Source organism: Crassostrea angulata, chromosome 1 (assembly GCF_025612915.1).
Source record: "Crassostrea angulata isolate pt1a10 chromosome 1, ASM2561291v2, whole genome shotgun sequence".
Classification (NCBI taxonomy): Eukaryota; Metazoa; Mollusca; class Bivalvia; order Ostreida; family Ostreidae; genus Magallana; species Magallana angulata.
Window position 1 is genome coordinate 9,853,155 of NC_069111.1, and position 23,296 is coordinate 9,876,450.

The following is a 23,296-nucleotide window of genomic DNA, read 5'->3' on the forward strand; positions in this document are numbered from 1 at the left end:
GAAAATTCGTAATAATCAGAAAGCAATCCATCTTTTGTACAGGACGACAATAATGTAATTTAATTTCATTAAGGGCTTCTAAATAGCCTTCCCCACATAACACAGAGGATTATAAATCCTAATTTTTTTTTTTATCATTTTAGAAGTAAATTTCAATTTTACACTAAACAATTTCAGCATGGGAATGGCAGCTCATCTTGCTTTTAATGTACCTATTATACAAGGAGAGGATATACATAGGCTATGCCTGTTGTCCAATCCTATTGAATCTACTCAATATAATATTTTAAACTAATGTACATATGAAAATATTTATTAAAGAAATTAACACAATAATGGAAAGTTAAGATTATATTCCTTAAGTTTCTAAACAAACAGTTTTTACACCATAACTTTATGAATTCGATATTGACAAATCAATGGCAAATTAAACTACGTTGTTGGTACTATATAATTATATTATTATAGTTAATTATTTTATGATCATTCAACAGCGTTTAATCTTGACATACCTTTACATATATATACACATTCTTGTACAAACGGAAACGATGTGATTCACTAATTCCTCTATAGAAATATGTGATTTTGTCTCTATCTACGCTGTCGGTTTGTAGTTTTAGGCCAATTACACTTTACTATACTATGGTAGTGCACTCATTGAGTCAAAATAGGTTAGGGGCAGTCGCACATTACTACGAATACGGCGTATTATATTCACCTCACATAAACCTGATTGAAAGCCATTTATTGTTCTCTTCTTTGACCTTTTAACCTACTTCATTTGAGCACAAAAAAAAAACAACATTAAAAACGCGTACATATAATGAAATATTTCTCACTTGTTTAGAAGTGAGTCAATGATAAAATCTACTTCTTTCTATTAGCAGGTGACTTTTTGTACAGGTGTAAAAGTACATTTTGTATATATAAAGATAGTTTTCCGTGCAATATCATTCGAGAACAGCTATCTGATATAGTTAAAAGAAATCAATCGATAAATACATTTTGAATATCGCTTCATAATTTCACCCTTAAACTTGAATGTTTCCTTACCTGAATTTGATTTTTTTTTTTAGCAAGTACGAAACTAAAAGAAAGAAGTATGGCGGTGTGCAAAACCAAAACATCAAATAACTGCGCCAACTTTTTGATTTTAATTTAATTTGATTGTGTAACTAAATTATACAGACGATCAAAATATCGAAAGTAGTTGTGTGTGCATTATATACGAGTTGAAAAATTCGAAACAGAGATTGTACAATTTTGTCATTTTTTACAAACTGTACATCTTTGAAACTGTTTATTGAGCACATTTTTAATACATGTACTGTGATGTACATACAGAACTCAGAGTTGCTACAGAAATTATTTACTTGCCTAATACAGATAAATGCAGACGTTATACAACTATTTCAGCTTTTAGCATCAAAAATTACCTCAAAACAAAGGCAGATTGTTTCTACAGGTAAGTGCAAAAATGCAATCAATTAATCAAATTCCATTTTAAAGCCACGCGTGTGGAGGATATCAACCCCTCATAAATCTAAATTCAAAATTTGATAAATATTGTCGCTCTAAACAGAAGATATCAATGTAATTTTTTTTTATACAAAAATATTTCCTTTTCGGTGTTGAAAACATGATCGAAATAAATCATGTGCACTAATCGTCCTGCTTCCTTAGGTTTTTCTGACAAATAACATCCGATTTTAGAATGTTATTATATTATTACCCAACCTTGTAAATCAATCATGAAAGTATTTAATGAAAACGATGTGGCCTCAAAAATATATAGAACTTGAGCACATATGTTTCAGGCATGAATCAAGAGCACAGTAGAATTTTAAAACTATTTTTCTTTAAATATTTACTATTCACTTTCGAAATTCGATTTAAATTATATTGTGTGTCGCAACAAACTGATTCAAGTAAAAAACTTTACCAAATATAAACTATATATTTAGAAGAATGCCCATCCATTCAGATGTACACAGCATAATTTTATTTAATAATTGTAGATTTGCATTGTACAAGTTCTATTGTTAAAAATAATTACCCAAGGATATTTTTTCTCTTACTCTCTTTTTTTATAATTCGATATTTTGTGTTGTATCTTCCAAATTTCAAGTATACAGTTACTTTTGGAAATTTTGTGACCAGACTTGATTTACAGAATGCCAGAGTGTCAACGCCCTTAATCCCCGAGATCCCTATAAGAATGGCGGATAAGGCTGCTAGGATCTCATCACATTGGCAATACATGCTTAAAAGATCGATCAAAAATGGCGCACTTCTAAATTCCAGCATTATTTTGTATAATACGGAGAAGAAATGATAGAAAATCGTGCCTAAATGCTTTTAATCTTCTATTACCTAGATGGGTCTACTAAAGGCTGAAAGTGGAATATTATTTTAAATAATTCGCGAGAGAGTTCGGAAATATAATGATAAAAAGCTACTCAATGGTTAAAAGACACATTATAGTTTTCTTGTCTTTTTTATTACTTAAAATATACTTAAAAACTAAAGAAAATGGCGTAAAATAAGTGTCAACTTTATATTGTATGTATTTTTTCATTGTTTGTTGGTTTTAAAACTATTTTTAAAGATAGTTCCACACATAAATCTCAATTTTTGAAGTCTTTATCTCATTTTTATTTTAATAATTTTTATACCATCATATTGAAATGTCCATCTTTACCAAATGTAGGTTAATTATTTCCATGATTTTGTTTTCTCTGGTGTTTTCCCCCCTTTTTTGGAGGGGGGTATTTTTATATATTTTTATATATAACATCAATTTGGGTCAGACGTGAAAGCAAAGAGTATTATGAATAAAAATCCGTTATTTTACCCCGTTTATACTGTGTAAATATTGTAATTATTACATCAGGAAATTCTTCTGTAATAAAAACATTGTTTTCATATTTTATTCTAACAGCTTTTATTTGATTAGCCAGACTGCATGTCTGAATCATAGAACATTTTCTTTCCTAGGATATAAAATGTTTTTAAAAGGGTTATAACTTATATAAACACAATATGTCTTGGCCTTGGTACCAGTATTACAATTTCATATAAAAATCAAGATGCATACTACTTGTAAGTGCACTCCGTTCTCTCGGTCTTTGGTGTAACAAGTGTATGTACATGTATTATTGATTTGTTCTAAATCTAAAAATAAAAATAAACTAATGTCAGAAGAAGGTGATTTTGAAAGCTTCTCGCGTATTTGCTGTGAATAACTCGATCAAAATGAATATATCAACTAAATCTATCCCAGAAAATTCGATAATGTGCTTTCAAATGATCAGAAATTACATATACTATAACGTAAGAATATTGCACTCTAGGGTTTTATGAATGAAACAGAAGTACACGTATTGTGCACCACAGGCATCCGACATAAAGACATCATAATTAAAGATAAGACATGCATGACGTATGCAGTTGTAACCAAGCGAATGCATGTGCTCACAGCTATTACAGTTTAAATAAACATAAAAGAAAATAGAAATTGGACATTAAAAATAAATAAATAATGATTGAATGAAAATACCTGAGAACATTCGAGAACACCTTTTTGCATCCACGATTATTTAAATTTTGAATGAATTCATTAGAATATAACGATCCACTTTACATAACGAGTCAGGCCGTTTGATTTGCGGAAAGGCATTTAAACAACCAATGTTTTAGGGAATACTACCTCTGATTAGCGTGAACTGCGTTGAAAGCTTGAATTAACTGCGCAGAAAGATGGTAGTACAGGAGAGAATGGCGTTTTTGATGGAGATAATTTTGTAATGATTGTTAACATTTCCGACCTTAACACATGTCAGGTTTAATTACTTTTAAAACTAATGAATTTAAAAAAGAAATATTCTGTAGGATATGAAATTTAAAATCCTTTTTAATCACATTGATTTTTAAAGCTCAATTTATTTTTTTTTTTATATTAAATTAATAATAATATTTTTTCACAAAAAGTTAAAAAAAAATTCAAAGTAAAAAAATATCCAAAATTTACAACACTGACCATCAAAAATATATTTATGGACAATATTGTTAATACTGTAAAATTAAACGATACCTGTTAGTTGATTTCCCGTGTCGTGGGCCATAGCGCCTAAAAACTGCTGCTGCGGCTGCTGCATTTCGCACGTGAGGACGTCTCGTGCCGAAGCGAGATCTGACTGAAGTGACCTGGGCCGTGAGAGGCAGTCGGCTGACACAGTCAGGCGACACGTCAATACTGCACTTAAGCTTTTTGTCGAAGACGCAGAAGGAATTATATTAACGCCCAGAAAGGCATATATTAATTATATATATATATGTATATAATGTGTATTCTCTCTCTCTATCCACATTACAATAGGGCATAAAAGCAACTCGAAAGGACCAATTGTTGAGATACCGTATTCTTTTTGTTCAGATCTTGACACATTCAATTCTTTTTTAAATTTTAGATTGGGAGTGAGTGGGGATTATCTCCTAATCGGTGAAAAATTGAACCTTACATCCTTACATTCATGCAATAATGCGAAATGACAATTCATCACAAAAACGAACTTTTTTTTTTCAAATTTGAGAAAAAGGAGGGGAGATTAGTGTGTTGGGTTTGGACGTAAGAATTTATATTGATGCACGTATAAATCAAATTATTTGGGGTGCTATTGCTTTAAGCTTGATTTACCTACGTTAATTACTCTTTAGTTAAGATATATTCTACATATACTTGTATCTATTAAATACAATATATTCTTATCTGATATAAATTCTAAAATCAAAACTGCTCCCCCACCCCCTCATTTGAAATTTCCCCCTACAATATTTTTGATTTTTGGACCTAATAGAAAATCAAAACACTATTGTATAAATAGCGACATCGCAAGGGGCGGGGGGGGGGGGGGGTGGTAAATGACAGATAATGAAGTAACTCGTGACCTGAAAATGACTGTTAAACGGGAAAATGTGAAGAATGTTTTACAAAGAGCGAAAAATAGAAAGACACTAACGAGCAGGTTAAGGCTCAATGTGAAAATTTTGTGTCACTTTAATAAACGTCATGGACATGTCAGTTTATGGACAATTTAAAAGCGGGTTTACATGTACTTCTAATGGTCTAAGATAAGTAATTTCCTGATTCGAAGATCTAGAGGGGGGTCAGGGTGCTGGACCCCCCTCCCCCAAGGATTTTCTGAGTTACAAGATTTATATTGTCAAAATTACCATTGATTGCCATAGATTAAAGATAGATTAAAAACACGGGTTCTCAACTTAACCCAATACGTTTATTGAAAGAGAATGATATAGATTAGATATTAAGAAAAGCCCCCCCCCCCCCCCACCCTTTAATTTTTTTCTTGTTATTGATCTGTTAATGTCTTTTATCGCATTGGAAAACCACAGGTGCAGTGGATCGATCTCTCTCTCTCTCTCTCTCTCTCTCTCTCTCAATATTAAGCTCTCTTCGAGCCAAATTATAGAACACACGGATGATCATTATTTCTTTTCTTTATTTCAGTGATATTGCCTGCCCAGTCTTCTACCAGTATGTATACTCATATAACTTATTATCGAATCACTTTTTTATTCTGATGACTGACGAAATAAAAAAACCCACACCACATATAAATAAGAGAGAGAGAGAGAGAGAGAGAGAGAGTATCGTGGCCAAATTTTATAGAGTACATGTAGGTCTAATAAACTACGAAATTCTACCAGAACGCCAAAGATCTAGAAATAACGTCGCTAGCGTGCGACGATTATCCTTGCTTCACATTCTACAAAATAGATTATCTTCAGAAATATTTATCATCGTGCATTAAAATTTTCAGATCTGAATTGAATTGGGTAGATATCTCAAAGCACAAGTTCTTGTCACTTTACGCGGATATTTCACGATTTTATCGCATATGATCTGTGACATTACTTTTGGATCAACTATCGTACACAATAAAATATGTTCAATTCAATTCAGTTGTAATATGTAAAATTTCCTAATTTAAAATGCATAAATTGGGGAAATGAAATGTTTTTCACTGATAAAATGTAGATCTATCTACAAAATCATAAGTGGTTAATTTAATTATTTATTTGAGCATTTTGAATGATTGACCAAAACTTGATTGCTAGATGTCAAGTTATAAGAAAGATATAGAGGTAAGAATTCATTGTTATGTAAACAAAGCTCGAGTCTTAGATTTGCTTTCAATGTGTTCATAAATAAAATTTTTACAGAGGTAAGCAATGTATTTCTTTGAAACTTATACCAATACAACACATATGTAAACAATAACAAGGTTCGAGCTTTGTTTAAAAAACATAGATTTAAAGGGGCATGGTCACGATTTTGGTCAAATTCAATTTTACTATTTTTATTATTTATAATGGTTTAGGAATGTATTTCTAATTATCAAGTGAAGTTTGAGAGTAAGTCGTAGAGTTATGCGCAAGATTCAAAGCTCACAACTGTTTGTCATGAAAACAAGGCTCGTGCCCTATTTTTGTTTACATTGGTTCAATATACCAGTAAAAAATCTTTTTTAAGCATATTTGTATATTATCTTATTCATTTTAAGCATAAATAAACAGTTTATATTGTATAAAACATTCATTTTAGGTCTAAAATTGGAATTTTCACTTAAACATTCAAAATGTAAACGAAAGCTTTGTTTACATAGCAAAGAATTGTAAGGTCTGTAACTCGCTTATAACTCGACAAATGACACTTAAATTTTAGCTGCCAATTAAAAATGCCTTACTGAAGCATTGTATACATTGTTTTGAACATATTTTATTGAATAAACAAAAGGATCAGAAACAAGTTCTAACAACTTACAAGTTCCTCTCCTTAAATATAACAATAGTTGTCATGCATATGAGTATAGAACAAAAGAATATAATATTGATATACACAAAGAAATATTATTTAAATCTCAAGGATTCGTCTATAAACTTTTGTACAGAAGCAAAAATGCTTTTGTTGATATGTAAAGGAAGGTTATTGTTGCCATATAAAAGTAAATCAGTATCAATATTGACTAAATCTAACATAAACAATTGATCAAACATGTTGTTTCTCGCTCTAGAGTATATTTTACAAGAAAAAAAGAAATGATACACATCTTCTGTTTTACCACATAAACACAACGGATTATTTATAATATTACGTTTACAAAGATCATAGTTTAATACACAGTTATGTCTCAGCTTTGTATGAATAATGTTGGTACAGCGTTTACCAAAAGAAAAATAAATAGGGGGTTTCGTAACTTTAGGCATATGTTTGCAAAACAAATTGATTGAGGTGGCTGTTCTGGCTTCTATATTTAGTGAATTCCATTGATTGACAGCATTGGGTACAAATGATTTTTTAAGTAAATCTAACCTGCACTTAGGTACATTAAACTGATCCTTGTTTCGTGTGTTGTATCGCGATATATTTTCCCTCTTATTAGGAATAATATCACATAAATAATCAGGGAGACTCCCCATGTTAAATTTGAACATAGTTTTCATCTTGGCGATGTATCGTCTGGTTTGTAAAATTTCCCACCCTGTTTCTAAGTAAAGCGCTTCCCTTGGTACAAAAATTGGCAACCCAGTGACAATTCGTGCAGCACACAATTGAACCTTTTCAAGTTTGTCTGCATCATGCACAGAACAGCCATCCCACACAATCGAAGCATATTCAAGGGTAGGTCTAATAAATGAAATGTATAATTTAGAGAGATGCTCTCTACCCAATTTATACTTAAGTTTTTTTAAGAGTCCTAATTTTTTGTATGCAGAGTTTACAATACCATCAATGTATTCAGACCAGCTGAGATTTTGCGATAATAAAAGTCCTAAATGGCGATGGGTCGAGACAAACTCTAGTCTATCGCCTTCAAAAAATATTTTAGGTAAAACAGAGTTATGCTTCTTAGTAAAAAAAAACAATCTTAGTTTTTGATGAATTGAATTTAAGAAGCCACTTTTTGGACCACGATTCCAAAATTTTTAAATCATGATTTAAAATATATTCAATGTTAAGTATGTTGTTTGAAGAGTATTGAAGCGAACTGTCATCAGCAAATAATCTACACAATGATAACATATTAACCGCCACATCATTGACATATATCAAAAATAAAAGAGGTCCTAATACAGATCCCTGGGGTACACCTGCTGAAATTTCTGATGTGCTTGACAAGAGATCTTTATACATAACTTTTTGGGACCTTTGACTTAAGTAACTAGAAAACCACTTAAGAAGATCTCCACATACTCCATAGGTTTGTAACTTGAATAATAGGCCGCTATGCCATACTCTGTCAAATGCCTTTGACAGATCACAAAAAATCATACATGAAAATTTACCTTCATCAATATTTTGAACAATGCTGTGATACGTTTCTAATAGTTGATAAACAGTGGAATGACCTGGTAAAAAACCGGCTTGATATCGATAAAATAAATTGTATACATTAAAATCGTAAAAATGACCAAAATTGTGACCATGCCCCTTTAAAACTCTGTATCTTGCGTATAACTCAATATTTGACTTTCAAATTTTTACAAAGCATTAAAAATACCTTTGAAAACTATTCTAAACATTAAAAAGGAAATCTAAAATATCAAACGTTGAGCTAAGATCGTATCTAATTAAGTCCCTTTAAAATTAATAAATAAATTTTAAAAAATATTACATAATATTTTTGACATTTTTGACATTTTTATGCTTAACAACTGTTTTTATTTTTATTTTTTTATTTTTTACAAAAAGTCATAATTCCAGAAATATAGTGGTAGGGGTAATTCCTATAATAGTATCTCTGTTGAATGCCGATTAAGAAAAAGGCCATGGAATTTGTGAATATGTTATATTAAAGCATATTCTCAGTTTGGGTATTTATTATGAGCTATCATATAATCTGTTCGTATTTAGAGTTAAAAAATCCGAAACTTATAAAATGTTGATATTATTAATATATCCGAATAATCATGATATTGCCAAGGACATATATGTTATATATGTCCCTGATGCCATGTAAAACTGTAAAAAGTCCATTGATGTAATAATTTTTTAAAACTTATTTCTGTTCTTAATTTGCAAATAGATTCCCTTAAATCAATTAATCATAAAATCATAATCCAAAATAGGGGGGGGGGTAATTCATATCAAAATATCTCCATTACAAGGCAAGAAAGTATATAATTCAAGAGTTTATGATTTCTATCATTAAACGAAACCCATGATATATAAAACATGATTTCAGGAAAACGTAAATATCTTTCATGAATAAAAATGATCTCAAGAAAATTAAAATATGAAACATCTTAATTAGAGAAACTCTCGACTAACCATGCCTACAGGATGTTGAAAATAAGTTATCGCTCTTTTTGACATCCTATTTGTTTACATAAATTCTCTCCGGGATGATCAGATCAAAGCAATTGTTAAAAGGTAAGTTGTCTGTGGCAAGAGTAGTAGTGATTGAATATTTGTTGTGATATTAAAGTAGTTCAAGTTTGTAGTCGGAAACATTACGATTTGTCAACGAAAAAGAGCATGGAACATATTGTAGTTCGAATTTCCTCAAAGCGCTGTCACATGCCGTTAGATATAATGTCCATCGATATGAAAGTAATACTAACCTATGTTGTATTGGTATTATTAACATACACCTTTGTCTTGAATAGAGTCAATGTTGTCAAACATCATCATCTGTTCTTATTTGTTGTCGATCTTCGATCTAGTTTGCAATTGTATCGACCCAATCATGCTTGTTTTTCTGTGATACCTAAAAGGGCCCTAATTTGGAGGAAATAATGAAAATCTCTCTCTCTCTCTCTCTCTCTCTCTCTCTCTCTCTCTCTCTCTCACTCACTGCACACATTACTGTTAGGATTAGAAACTCTAATTAACCATGTTAACTATCTGGTAGTACAGGTATCGAATGAATTAGCATCATCTTTTTCCAGTATGGAGGACAGTTCTTCTCCAGGGCAGGGCGGGAACAGCTTCCATGGCTCAAGTCAGAACAAGCCTGCATAAAGAGCTGGATGGAATTAAAGAGGCGGGGACATGGAAAGGGGAGAGAATCATCACATCCAAACAGGGACCAAGTATTCACGTTCAGGGGAGCAAAACCGACATTCTCAACTTCTGTGCCAACAATTATCTAGGACTCTCTGTAAGTGTATTCAGCCAATAACTTGTAGGTGCTGTGTGTCTTTGATTAAGAAAAAAGATAAATTTCTATGGGATTAATAATTTTTATGCCCCTTGATGTTTCCTAAATAATTGTTAATTTCATAATAATTGCACATCAAGATTTCTTTTGCAAAATAGTTATTCTAACCTTTGGGCAAAAATATTAAATAATTTTACAGAGGAATTAATTCATATTTCTGAAATTTTTATTAAAAATATAAACTGCAGTACACGGTAAAAGATAGATTTATAAATTATACTGATGAATTAGATTATTTCATTATGAATATCTATATGTATGTATATTGAATTGAATTATGATTTGAGTGGTGGGTTTTTGTAGAGTCACCCTGAAGTGATAGAAGCGGGAAAGAAGGCCCTGGATACTCACGGCGCAGGACTGAGTTCTGTCAGGTTCATCTGTGGGACCATGGTAAGCTGCTAATTGTCAGTTCTCATCTTGTTTGTGTATACATAAACGTGCTACCGCATCCAGCATCCAATACTCTGAGGGTCTGCAGTTAAATGTTCTTGTAATCTGTCGCCATCTTTTAATAAAGACAATATCAGATTAATATGATGTAGCTTTTTGGATTTGTGTTTTGTTATGTTAAGATGAACTTTGTGGCAGTTTAACCACACATCCAGTTGTCTGCCCTCAATTTAGCATTAAACTAGTGAAGTTTTTTGAATGCCTTAAATTGCAGTTCTTTACTATGGGAGGCACTGTAGTTCCCAGGTCGTCCATCCAAATTTTTCGTCCCAGGGGCTACAGACCTGCAGCTACCCTCAATTACACATTTCCCATGCTGTTGTCTCCTTCCTTCAGTGGTTGTTGTGATCACCACAGACCCAATGTCAGTCTCACACCTGTCCGTTCCTATGTTTATTTGTTGCATGTCATTGTTGGCTATATGTTTGCTAACAGTGTGATTTGTTACCTGTGAGAGTTTTATCTCTTCAAAGTATAAGATCACATTTCTAAATCAAGAGGTTTTTTGTCTACTCTGCTCTCTGCACAGAGGACAACTAATTCATGGTGGATTGCAAAGATTGCTAGAGTTGTGTCCCTTTGTGTTGTAATAGTATTGGAATTTGTCACTTTAGGATATCTGGATGGTCAGACAAAGTACTTTTAAATTAAAAAATTTGAGTATCAAAGCAATTTGAACAATGTATATATTTTGAAATCAACCTCAGTAACCTTGTTTTATAAAAAAAAAAATATTGCCTTCAATGGTTAAAGGAATTAACATTGTTTCTAATAGCATTTTGATTCCTATAGACTTCCTGTCACTGGAATTTCTTTTAATTGATAACAGGATATACATAAAGAACTGGAGGAGAAAATTGCCAAGTTTCATGGGAAGGAGGACTCCATTTTGTACGCAAGCTGTTTTGATGCTAACGCCGGTCTGTTTGAGGTGTTACTAGGAGCGGAGGATGCGGTGATATCCGACGAACTGAACCACGCCTCCATTATTGACGGAATTCGCCTCTGTAAAGCTAAGAGACTGCGGTATCAACATAGGAATATGGAAGGTAGGAAATAGAGATAATCATGCTCACTGTGATAGATATATTAAACTTATGTCAGAGCTAGGGCTGTTTGAAAACAAATCTGCCTGGGGTCCATAGTTTACTACATCCTCTAAATCCATGGTTTGGAGTCCACATAGCTCCTCCACCTGTGGCTGCCTAAACACAAAGTTTTTAAAGCTTTTCATTCAATCTCTAATGGTAAATTTAAAACTGCTTTGATTTTACAGGCAGTATGCTCTAACCACATCAGCAGTAAACAACATGTTTAATGTTAACGTGATTGGGATTATAAAGATCAAACTTGGGTTTTGCTTTTCCTGTTTTGTTCAATATACTTTGATTAACTACAAGGCTTTTAAGTTTACTGTTTTTGTCTCATGCAACTGCACGTAGATAAGAGAGGACTGACCTGTGCATATTCATTAGACCAAGGTTTATGTATACCGTAAAAGAGCTGTAGTTCCAATCTGTGTACCACCCCATAATACATGTACATAAACTATGTACTTAATTCATCTGCCACCACAGCATGTGTTAGTACAAATATTTTTCATGACATTTATGATTTTAAATAAAAATAAGTAGAAGATTTCCTGTTCAATAAATTTTTACAATATTTTATTACCAATGTGTGTATTATATACATATAACAAAATGTTCACTCATAAATATTTTGCCTTACGCGGGGGTGTTAAGGAAGCATATTTAGCAATTTAGTGTCTTATTTTGACTGTTATATTCAAAATCGTGAAATTAAATAACTAGTTTGAATAAGATCAAAAACTTAATATTATCCTTTAAAATAGATGTACATTACTGCCACATTGGTGCATTATCACGTGACAACTATAAATAGCTTATGTATATTCCTTAACATAAAATGAGATAGAACAACACTACCCGCAGTTTCCAAAATAAAATAAACATACCAAGTGAAGGCAATAGATCTCAGTTTAATCAAAACTGCGGCTGGAATTCTATGTTCTCCTTAAATAAATAGTTATTCATCCGACTCTCGTAAAACCTTCCCAACTTTTATAAAGTTTGCACGGAAAACGGTATGTTGCATGAAAACAACACACAACATGGGATTCTAGCAGCACGTTTCAATTTAAGCATTGATCAAACTAACGATATGTATAAAATTTTAAGTTCAATATATACAGGGTAGTGTTGTTCTAGTATTTTTATATCGTAAACAACGACAGAGAAAAGCCTGGACGAGAAATAAAGGAAATTTTACATACCTTTTAGGGAATGTTTGATAAAACTAACATCTCTCCCAGTATTATTATGTTCAATTCTGAATAAATCACACCACAAAACTTTATTAGAGTTCTTAGATTGGTTATATTTTGAATATATTTACAATGCTTTCCGATCAAATTCACACGACATTCAACTTTTAGTCATGACGTCATCAATGTGTAAATCTACATAATACAAACTAATTTCAGAATTTTTTTTTTATTTGATTTTGGTCTACGTTTCGTTGCCTAGATATTTAAATATGTACATAATAACTAAGTTTTGTGATTTCATGGAATTACATGTAAACCAGATTCCATATGATTCTTTAACACCCTCGCGTAGATCAAGGCTGTATAAAAAAAATAGTGGTCTCAAAGTTTATTTTTCTACTGAATTTTAGCTAATGTTTATCAATATTCCAAATTCCAATAATCATCTATCTGTTACTTTAAAGGGGCATGGTCACGATTTTGGTCAAAAATTATGTTTCTGATTTTAATGTTTACAGTGCTTTAGTAAGGTTTTTGTTATAGGCAACCGAAATTTGAGTGTCATTCGCTGAGTTATAAGCAAGTTAAAGAGCTTACAATTCTTTGCTATGTCAACAAAGCTATTGTTTACATTTTAAATATTGAAGTAAAAATTTCAGTTTTATACTTAAAATGAATGTGTCAAACGTTAGGAACTGTTTATTTATGCTTAAAAGAAATAAGAAGATAAGACAAATCAGCTTGAAACAGATTTTTTCCCGGTATATTGAACCTATGTAAACAAAAATAGGGCATGAGCCTTGTTTACATGACAAATAATTGCGAGCCCTGTATCTTGCTTATAACTCTGACTGACTCTCAAATTTTATTTGATCATTAGAATTGCTTTCCTAAAGCATTTTAGATAATAAAAAAAGAAAAATAAAATTTTGTCAAAATCGTGACTATGCCCCTTTAAACTGAAGTATTTTTCAAAATTCTGAATGGCTCGGACATGAACGAATTTCCCCAAAATGATTAGAGAAGAACCCCTTTTATTTCGGTGTCCCAGGTACACAGTCAATGATGACAATCACCAACAAGAGCAGGGTCATGATGGCTGCTCCAGTGTAGCCCATGTAGGCAGAGGAAGGTCGGGGGTCAGTGGCACAGGTCAGCTTCCTCAAGGTCGTGGACAGAGTCGCAATGTCAACGGTCAGGTTCTGCTTGATGCTCTGAACTCTGATTTCAAGGTCATCAGGGTCATACACTATGTAACAGACCTGTTCACAGGGGCATACAGTGGTCACACTGCTCTGGTTTAAAGTTGTGTTGACTACTGTGAGGGGCGAGGTTTTTGTTTCCGTAGTAGATGGTGACCCAGATTCTGTTGACATTTCTGTGGTAGTAGATGGTAACCTAGTTTCTGTTAAGGTTTCTGTAGCAGTAGATGGTAATGTAGTTTCTGTTGACATTTCTCTGGCAGTAGATGAAAATATGGTTTCTGTTGACGTATCTGTGAGATTAGGCGGTAACATAGTTTCTATTGAGATTTTTGTGGTACTTGTTGTGACCTGTCTTGTCTCAATTTTCAGATTGCAGGAGGAATAATACCCAACCTTTGTTGAGAATAAGACTGTTTTACAAACAAAGTAATGATAACTACCACAATCTTTTAGTTCCACTGTTTGGTTGAATTGGTTCACAGTGTAGCATGTGCTTGGATGCTGTCCATTATTCTGCCAAATTGTGTGTGACTTGGTCAGATTAAAAACAAACTCTATTTCTTCTTGATCAAATCTATCATATTTCAACAAAGTGGATGAAATTTCCGCACAAGTGCTATAAGCTCTCAGGTATGTGACATTTGTGAAATAAGCTCTGTAACATCCATAAGACAAATCTCCTTTACAAAATTCTTCCCAACCTGTCTGGCAGAGTTCAGCTCTTACTCCGTAAAAACACAAAAAGAAAATCAAAGCCTTCATGTTAAATCACTGTTCTGGCTGTCTACAAGAAATGAAACTTTTTAGGAATGTTGCTGTCTAAATGTTAACTGGACTTGTTCCAGAAGTAACTGCCAACAAAGTTTGGCATAATTATTGCAACAATCGATGTGAATGGGGCATGTTGCTGATGGAAGATAAAATGTTTCGTAAGAGGCAGGAAGTTGAACTGAATTCTTTACATCAATGCATCTCCTGAACTAGTTCAGGCTTTGTGAATATGAAAACCTAAGGTCCAATCAATTCTCTGCAGGTATGGATTTTTGGATGCAATTTGCTTTTCTTTTACAAATGGAAGAGCAGTATTGTGATGAAGTTTGGAGTCCTTGGAAAAGGAAATGGGAGCTTGATTTTATGTAGGGATATGTAAGACATCCACCCCAAAATAAACACTGCATGGCAAGTTTGGCCACAAAGTATGTAAATATGATCTGTTTTCTCATCTGAGTTTGATATCCAAAGTACTCGTATCATTTGTACACAACCCTTTGTTACTGCAATTTTAAGACACAAGTTCAAAGGCCTTTAATTTTCTGTTTGAAAATGTTTAGAATTGATCATATGTGTAATCACTACCTAAAAATGGTTTATACAGCTTTACGGTTTTCGTCTTTCTATACTTTACTCAGGGAAAACAAATAGAAAACACTGTATTTTACTTGAAGTTCAGTACAACTTGTTTAAAAATGCATTTTATCTGCAAGGTCAGCAACTGTGCTCACTGGAAGGTCCAATTATGTATTGATTACCCAATATTTTATTCCGCATCTCCATCTCTTTATTTTTTCAAGCTCACTTAAAGCTCAGATGATGTATGTTGACATTGCAGATTGAGCTATTCTTAAGTTCTTTTTCAAACTGCCTTACTTAAATGCCTTCATTAAAGTTGTGGCCTTTAAATATATATCATAATTTTCAAAATACATTTATTTTGAATTATTTTAATTAGATGTCCTTTCCACTGCGTTACTTGTTCTAAAGGGTTTTCTTGTATATATACAAGTACCTGATAGCTTTATGAAGCTGTTTCCTTGTATATAGCTTTATTTTAATGGCATACTTATATACCTAACTGGGTATTAAAACATTTGTATGAGGTGGTTTTCTTTTTTGCTAGATATTAAAATTTGGTAGAGTACATGTCATTGTTTTGAACCCTATGAATGTGGTACAATTTATTGTAGATCTTGAGAAACAGTTGATTGCTGCTAAGGATTGTGGGAAGAAGTTGATAGCCACCGACGGAGTGTTCAGCATGGACGGATTTGTTGCTCCGTTGCCGTGAGTCAGCCATCGAGTACATCTCGGAGATCTCAAAATTAAAGTCGTTAAATCATATATGATAAATGTATTAACTATTTAAACCTTTGGATATGATATTGGAAGGATTCCAACCATCAAACTTTTGGGTGTGGTTGAATGTGCAAAAATTCCTTAAATTCACATTGTATAGTAAATGTATTATAAGTTTAGGCACATATAAGCAATAAGTGGTTTTTTGATAGTGCAGTGTATACTTTTTTTGTAGAGATATATGCAAACTAGCAGACAAATATAATGCCATGGTCTTTATTGATGAATGCCATGGTACAGGGTTCTTTGGTCCAACTGGAAGGTGAGTAGCATTCAGCCAGGACAAGAAACATTTTCAATGAGTCAAAATACTATCTCAATTTTATCCTTCTTTTTGGCTTATGATGTAGAGAATCTGTTTGTTTTTTTCCATCTTGTTAGTATTTTCAAAATCTTTACAGCTGAGTTGGATGTTCTCTTTCTATACAGGGGGACAGATGAGCATTTTGGAATCAGTGACAAGATTGACATTGTTAACTCAACTCTGGGCAAGGCTTTGGGAGGGGCAGCAGGTAGGAAATGATTATCCTGTTTTATTGAAACCCACCTGTGGTTTTATGTAGAATATGTGAGTTGTAATAGTAGGCTGATCTATGGGTAAATGTATGCTGTTTTAGGGGGTTACACAGCAGGCCCCAAGGAGCTGACCACATTACTACGACAGAGGTCTAGACCCTACTTGTTCTCAAATGCCCTGCCCCCACCAGTTGTTGCTTGTGCCAGTAAAGTAAGTGTTGCTTGTGTGAGTAAAGTAAGTGTTGTTTGTGCCAGTAAAGTAAGTGTTGCTTGTGCCAGTAAAGTAAGTGTTGCTTGTGTGAGTAAAGTAAGTGTTGTTTGTGCCAGTAAAGTAAGTGTTGCTTGTGCCAGTAAAGTAAGTGTTGTTTGTGCCAGTAAAGTAAGTGTTGCTTGTGCCAGTAAAGTAAGTGTTGTTTGTGCCAGTAAAGTAAGTGTTGCTTGTGCCAGTAAAGTAAGTGTTGTTTGTGCCAATAAAGTAAGTATTGCTTGTGCCAGTAAAGTAAGTGTTGCTAGTGTGAGTAAAGTAAGTGTTGCTTGTGCCAGTAAAGTAAGTGTTGTTTGTGTCAGTAAAGTAAGTGTTGCTTGTGCCAGTAAAGTAAGTGTTGCTAGTGTGAGTAAAGTAAGTGTTACTTGTGCCAGTAAAGTAAGTGTTGCTTGTGCCAGTAAAGTAAGTGTTGCTTGTGTGAGTAAAGTAAGAAATCGCTGTGCTAGTAAACTTGATTAAAGTAAGTATTGCTTGTGCCAGTTAAGTAAGTGTTGCTCATGCCAGTAAAGTAATTGTTGCTTGTGTGAGTAAAGTAATTGTTGCTTGTGTGAGTAAAGTAAGTGTTGGTTGTGCAAGTAAACTTGGGTAAAGGAAGTGTTGCTTGTGCCAGTAAAGTAAGTGTTGCTTGTGCTAGTAAATCTAGTGTTGCTTTTTCTTGTCGAGTAAGTGTTGCTCGTGCTAGTAAATCTAGTGTTGCTTTTTTTTGTCGAGTAAGTGTTGCTTGTGCCAATAAAGTAAGTGTTGCTTGTTGTTGTAAGTAAGTAGTGTTTTCCCCAGATAACGTGTTGCTTGCTTGGAAAGGCGTTGCTTGTGCTGGTTAAGTAGTTGTTGCTTGTGCCAGTAAGTTAGCTAAGTGTTGCTTGTCTGGAGCAAGTGTTACATGTATTTGTTCCTGTAAAGTAAGAGAAATTTTTCTTATGTTTGGGAAATAAAATATGCCAATATTTCTTGGTTTACAATATTTGTCAATCATTCATTAGAATTGTAAAGCTGCAGATAATCATCTTGAAGAATCAATATCCCGATTGATTTTGTGATATTTGTTTTCCTCTCAGGCTCTAGATCTGATCATCTCCAACACTGACCTTCCACAGAAAGTGCTAAATAACACCAGACGATTCCGCTCACGAATGGTGGATGCTGGATTTAAACTCTCTGTAAGTTAATCAGTATACACATACATTTAAATTTTTTGAGAAGCAATATTTTGTGAAGTCTGCTGTTAAAATGAAAAATTAAACATAGAATTGAGCTTTTAAAGATTACAAAACTTGAAGTATGAAAAGATTTATGTTTGTTGATTTATGTTTGTTGGTTTTTTAGTTACAGTCATAAGACAGTAACTAATTTTGTGGTTTTTGTGGGTTACAGGGGGACCCTGATCACCCTATCTGTCCAGTCATGCTGGGAGATGCCAGACTTGCCAATACATTTGCTGATGAAATGCTCGGTACGTATTGATTATACTCCACAGTTCATTTTTGTAGTTATATTCTCCGCTTATTGCCTCAATTTTTTAAACACTCTGAGTGTAACTTTTTAAGACTTACTGAAATTTACTGTTGAATAGCTTGTACCAGAAGACCATGAGATATTTTAAAGTGTACTCACATTTCAATTAAATTTTCCCAAGAAAGCTACCTCATGCGAGCTTATATGCCAGGATTTAGATAATGACTTTTTTCTACACAGCTGAATCAAAAATACCCCCCCCCCCCCCCAAAAAAAAAAAAAATTGTTTTTTAGATGAGAAACAGGTATAAATTTTATCAATTTTCATTTGTGATTTTAAGAATTGTTGTTGTATTTTGCAGAGAGGGGGATCTATGTGATAGGATTCAGCTACCCAGTAGTACCCAAGGGTAAGTTAATACACTGACAAAATGTTTCCACCGTCACATACCAGTATTGTTTTGTACTGCTAGGATCCTGCCCAGACTAACCCACTCTTTGTAAAGTTTGACTTACTTGACTTCAATTCGAGTTCCATCAACAACATGTACATTTCAATAATTTTGATATTTCTTCTAAAATCCAGTCCATTTCTTCTGCAATTTGAGTTTTAAATAAAAGGCTATCATTTTATTAATTTGCTTTGTGTGGCATTTAGGTTTGAAAGGTCTTATTACATAATGTTTTTTTTAATTTTGGAAATCATATAGAACAATGCTGAACAATACTCTGACATATGTATTATGAGGAATATTTACAATTTTCAAGTTCTTTTGCTATCAATTATAAACAAGTTTTATCCTTGCAGGCAAGGCTCGTATTCGAGTACAGCTTTCTGCCGCCCACTCCGAGTCCGATGTTGACCGAGCTGTGGATGCCTTTATAGAAATAGGTCGTAAACTCAAGGTCATCAGTTGAAGGTCACAACAGCATCACTAGCCAAATAGTACCTGTAATCTCCAATTACTAGTACATGTGTCTTAGTTTTGTGGTGTGGTGTAATCAACTGTCAAGAAAAAATTGGATGAAATAAGCAGTTGTTTTCAAGGGTAATTTTTTTCCTAATATACAGATCTTTTCATTCGCTATTTATGAAAATTTATTTTTAAGTACTGTATCAAGAATCTCAGTTTACATGCAAAGTTTTCTATGTACACTTTTGCATACACACAATTTAAATGTCCACTCAGTTTACTTTTGTTTTCTTATTGAGTTCATTGTCTATATTAATTTGTGCTGTAATATTAATGATTTAGTTATGTTTTCTACTCTTACAATTGTTATATTGTTTTTCAAGAGAAAATTTGTGGTACTCATTTATATGAATATGTTTTTTATAACAATTCAGGAACATTCCATCTTATAATACCTAAAGAACAATGATTATTGTTGTATTTGTTTGAACTAACATTCCAATTTTTTTGGCGGGTTTTATAACAATATACTTTGAAGATGTCCAATTTTACCATATCATGCATATTATTCTTGTATGAATATTTCTGACATTCCACGAATCTCAAATGTTTATTTCTTTGGACTCTGGTCAACATTATGAATCTCATGTAATTTTTTGGAACAGATTATTAGGTATACACCATATATATTTTTTCCAGGTGTAATATTTGATTTCTTTATTATATAATTATTCTCACCAACTTTGTTTATGAACAAAATATGATCAAATTGAACAATTTTTGAAGCAGATATTATGTAATAGATTACAAATATAAATACCTACTACCAGGTAGTATGCTTTTATGTTCAAAATTGAAGAATTGTATCTGGCTAGTCAATTAATATGTACTAAGTTGTACTACCTAATTTGAGTAAATACCGGTACTAATTAAATGGAGGAACCATTCTCACACAAGATTTATTTTTTTTATTTGCATGGTTTTATTATATTTATCTGTGAATACCATTGGTTTAAGGTTCTGAGATTAACTGTGTGCATTTTGTAGTTTACAATTAAATTTTGTATATCTTTCATAATTATATGTGACGGTCCAAATTTATATGATAATTGTTGATTAAATCACTTTACAGTTATGTGGTGAAGTGCTAGCTTATAATAAAAATTTTCAGAATCAAATGCGTGTGTTATTGAGGTCCAGTATTAAGCTAAGGATTTTCCAAACTTGACAAGAAGAGGCATGGTCAAGAATAATCTGCCTAATGATGCTCATTTAATAAAATGCAATCTACAATTTATGAAAAAAATATGTAATCAATTCAAGCATCTATTGCATTTTAAATCCTGCAACTACCTTTTTTGTTTTAGCCACCATTTTATAATTAACAGTTACGATGGAGTCCATTGATCTCTTCACGTCAAGTACCGATCTTGTGTGTTCTATCTTCAGTCCCACTGAAGGGTTAAGATTAAAGTTAAAGGAGTTTCGCAGTAAACAAATATTCATTTGAAGAACATGACACATTACCCAAACTGCATAATGAATTGGTTGTAGCAGGTCGTTATTATATTAGTGGGCTGGAGCATCTTCACTATCTCAAAAGTTAAAGGTTAAAGGTTGTTATGATTATCATAAACCCTTGACATTATGTCATGGTCACTGATAATATATTGTCAAAGTCATGGCCATAATTTGCAATGACAGGTTTTTCTGTAATTAATACATGTAAACAAACGGTGAAGAAACTGTACATTTATTTAAGTCAGTTTATTTAGCACCACATAGAAATATCACAGGACAATCAAGCCAGCAGAACTTGAGGAGCAACTGAGTCTTGGCATGCAACAAAACCCAGCAACAGTTTTATCACAGGATCAAACATATGAACATTATTTTACATACTTTTACATATCACAGACCAATTTAAAGTGTACATACATGTATTTTATTTTCCACATATTGTCCTATCTCTGCAATATCAGATATACTAGTGCATGAATTTGGTCAATTATACTTATATTTAACAAAGAAATGATGTACTATTATAATAGTAAGTTTCATGACTTATTTTAATTTACTAATAATACACAGAAATCTCATGATTGCAGCACATTAGTACATGTACTAGCAGAAATTAGCACTTAAATAATCACAGGATAGTAGCTATTTTACTATAGGACGTGCAGCTGCTAGTTTAGTAGCAAAGACGTCTGATATACAGCCCTCCATTCTCTTGAGGAGTCTGTCATACTTCCCCCTACCATGTTTACTGCCTCTAATGGACCCCTTCCTATCATCACAGTTCAGTTTACTGTTGTCATTTAACCCTTTCCTTGAGTTCTGTTGGGAGTGGGTCTGGTGACCTTGAACTTGGATGTTTTCTTTTTCAAAGTCGGTAGTGCTGGTCACATTGTTCCTGATGGACAGTATACAGCTCTGCTGGAGACTAGAATTTTTGGTGTTTTTGTCCAATGTTTTCTTGACACCTGAATGAGATCTGGGGGTTTTCTCTTTGGTTGGAAATGTGTCTTGTGTACGGCTTGTGGATGCAGTCTGGATGTTGCTGTGTTCACTTGTGGATTGACTTCCAGTTGGCTGATGTGGATCTGGATGAGTTTTATTGTTGTGTGGATGATGAGATACTGAAGGTCTGGATGTTGAATGCACTATGGAAGTTGATTTTATGGAAGGCTTTCTGTCTCGCGGTGGGGAAAACACAGCTACTCCCATCTTTACTAGACTGGAACTTTGTAATCTCTTCTGTTTCCGAATCCGGGCTTGCTTTTCTCTCTCAATCTTTTCTTCAATTGTCAATGCTGGCATCTCGATGCTAGCATTTGAGCACTTTTTTTTGTTTGTTCCAGCATCTGCACTCAGCCTTCGACTAAGTAAATGAAGGTTGTCTTCTAAAGTTTTCTCTTCTCCTATGTCAATTATTTTAAGCACAGGGTCCTCATGTAGAACTGGATTGGGCAAGCTCTCTGGTCGAGCAGAGTCCTCGTTTTTCTGTTCCTCACCAACATCTTCCCACTGCTGGAGTTCAGAAATGCTCTCAAGGAGAGAAATCTTTCCAATTCCCCCCACAGCAACGACTTTGGGCTTTGAATGCTGCATTTGTGGAACTGGAGCAGAATCAACAGAAATTTTCTCCTTTTTTGGCACCATCAGAATTTTACCACTTTCTTGAGAGGTATTGCCAGATTTTCCTTGAAATTCTTGGATAGTTTTAGTTGGTGACTTTTGACCCTTACTATCACATGGTTTTAACAGTACAATATCACAGTCCTCTGAGCTCTTAGAAGTCTCATTCACTTCATCATATCTGGCTTCAGGTGAAGGATAGGAATCCCCTGAACTCTTTGATATAACACTGTCCTCCTCACAACTCCAAGCTTGTGAAGGAGTCAGACTGGTTTTGGAGCTTGGCTTACTTTTGTCCTCACAAGACTCATATCCTGCATCAATGGTTGTTAAAGAATCAGTGTACTGGAAGTCCTTTTCATCATCTTCATCATCATCATCTTCCTCCTCCAGTAACATTGGATTCTGCATGACAGCGGGCGCTGTGTTGGGTCGACTGGATGTAATTTGTCTTCTCTTTTTTAATTCACTAGATTTGGTGTAGCGATAAGCAAATTCTGAGGTGACTTTCTTTGCTTGAGATTTTGCTCTCAAATGTAGTTTTTTGTGAAGTCTACCTTGGTAAGAATTTTCAAATGTTGGGGATGTCAGGACAAAATGTTCACCTTTCTTGGTCTGCACTTCAAGCCATCCACGATACCTGGCAACAGCAAATGTAAATTTAGTTCATTACTACCTTA

The 23,296-nt window shown here is 33.4% G+C and overlaps 2 protein-coding genes across 2 annotated transcripts in view; one reads left to right on the forward strand and one right to left on the reverse strand.

Moving 5' to 3' along the window:
• The first annotated feature begins 9,358 nt into the window (after nt 1–9,358).
• On the forward strand, nt 9,359–20,653 carry LOC128163599 (2-amino-3-ketobutyrate coenzyme A ligase, mitochondrial-like). Its single transcript, XM_052827229.1, has 12 exons — nt 9,359–9,457; nt 9,976–10,187; nt 10,551–10,640; nt 11,530–11,749; nt 16,160–16,256; nt 16,504–16,590; nt 16,758–16,840; nt 16,946–17,055; nt 18,165–18,266; nt 18,481–18,559; nt 18,924–18,971; nt 19,370–20,653. The coding sequence occupies exons 1-12, from the start codon at nt 9,430–9,432 to the stop codon at nt 19,477–19,479; spliced, it is 1,266 nt and encodes a 421-aa protein (XP_052683189.1). The 5' UTR covers nt 9,359–9,429; the 3' UTR covers nt 19,480–20,653.
• A 721-nt stretch (nt 20,654–21,374) lies between these two features.
• Nucleotides 21,375–23,296, reverse strand: part of LOC128177239 (dynamin-binding protein-like) — a 47,467-nt gene continuing 45,545 nt past the window's right edge. Inside the window, exon 32 of the mRNA XM_052843875.1 lies at nt 21,375–23,256. Within this exon, the coding sequence (XP_052699835.1) occupies nt 21,639–23,256 (1,618 nt within the window). The 3' untranslated portion in view covers nt 21,375–21,638. The remainder of the gene's footprint in view (nt 23,257–23,296) is intronic.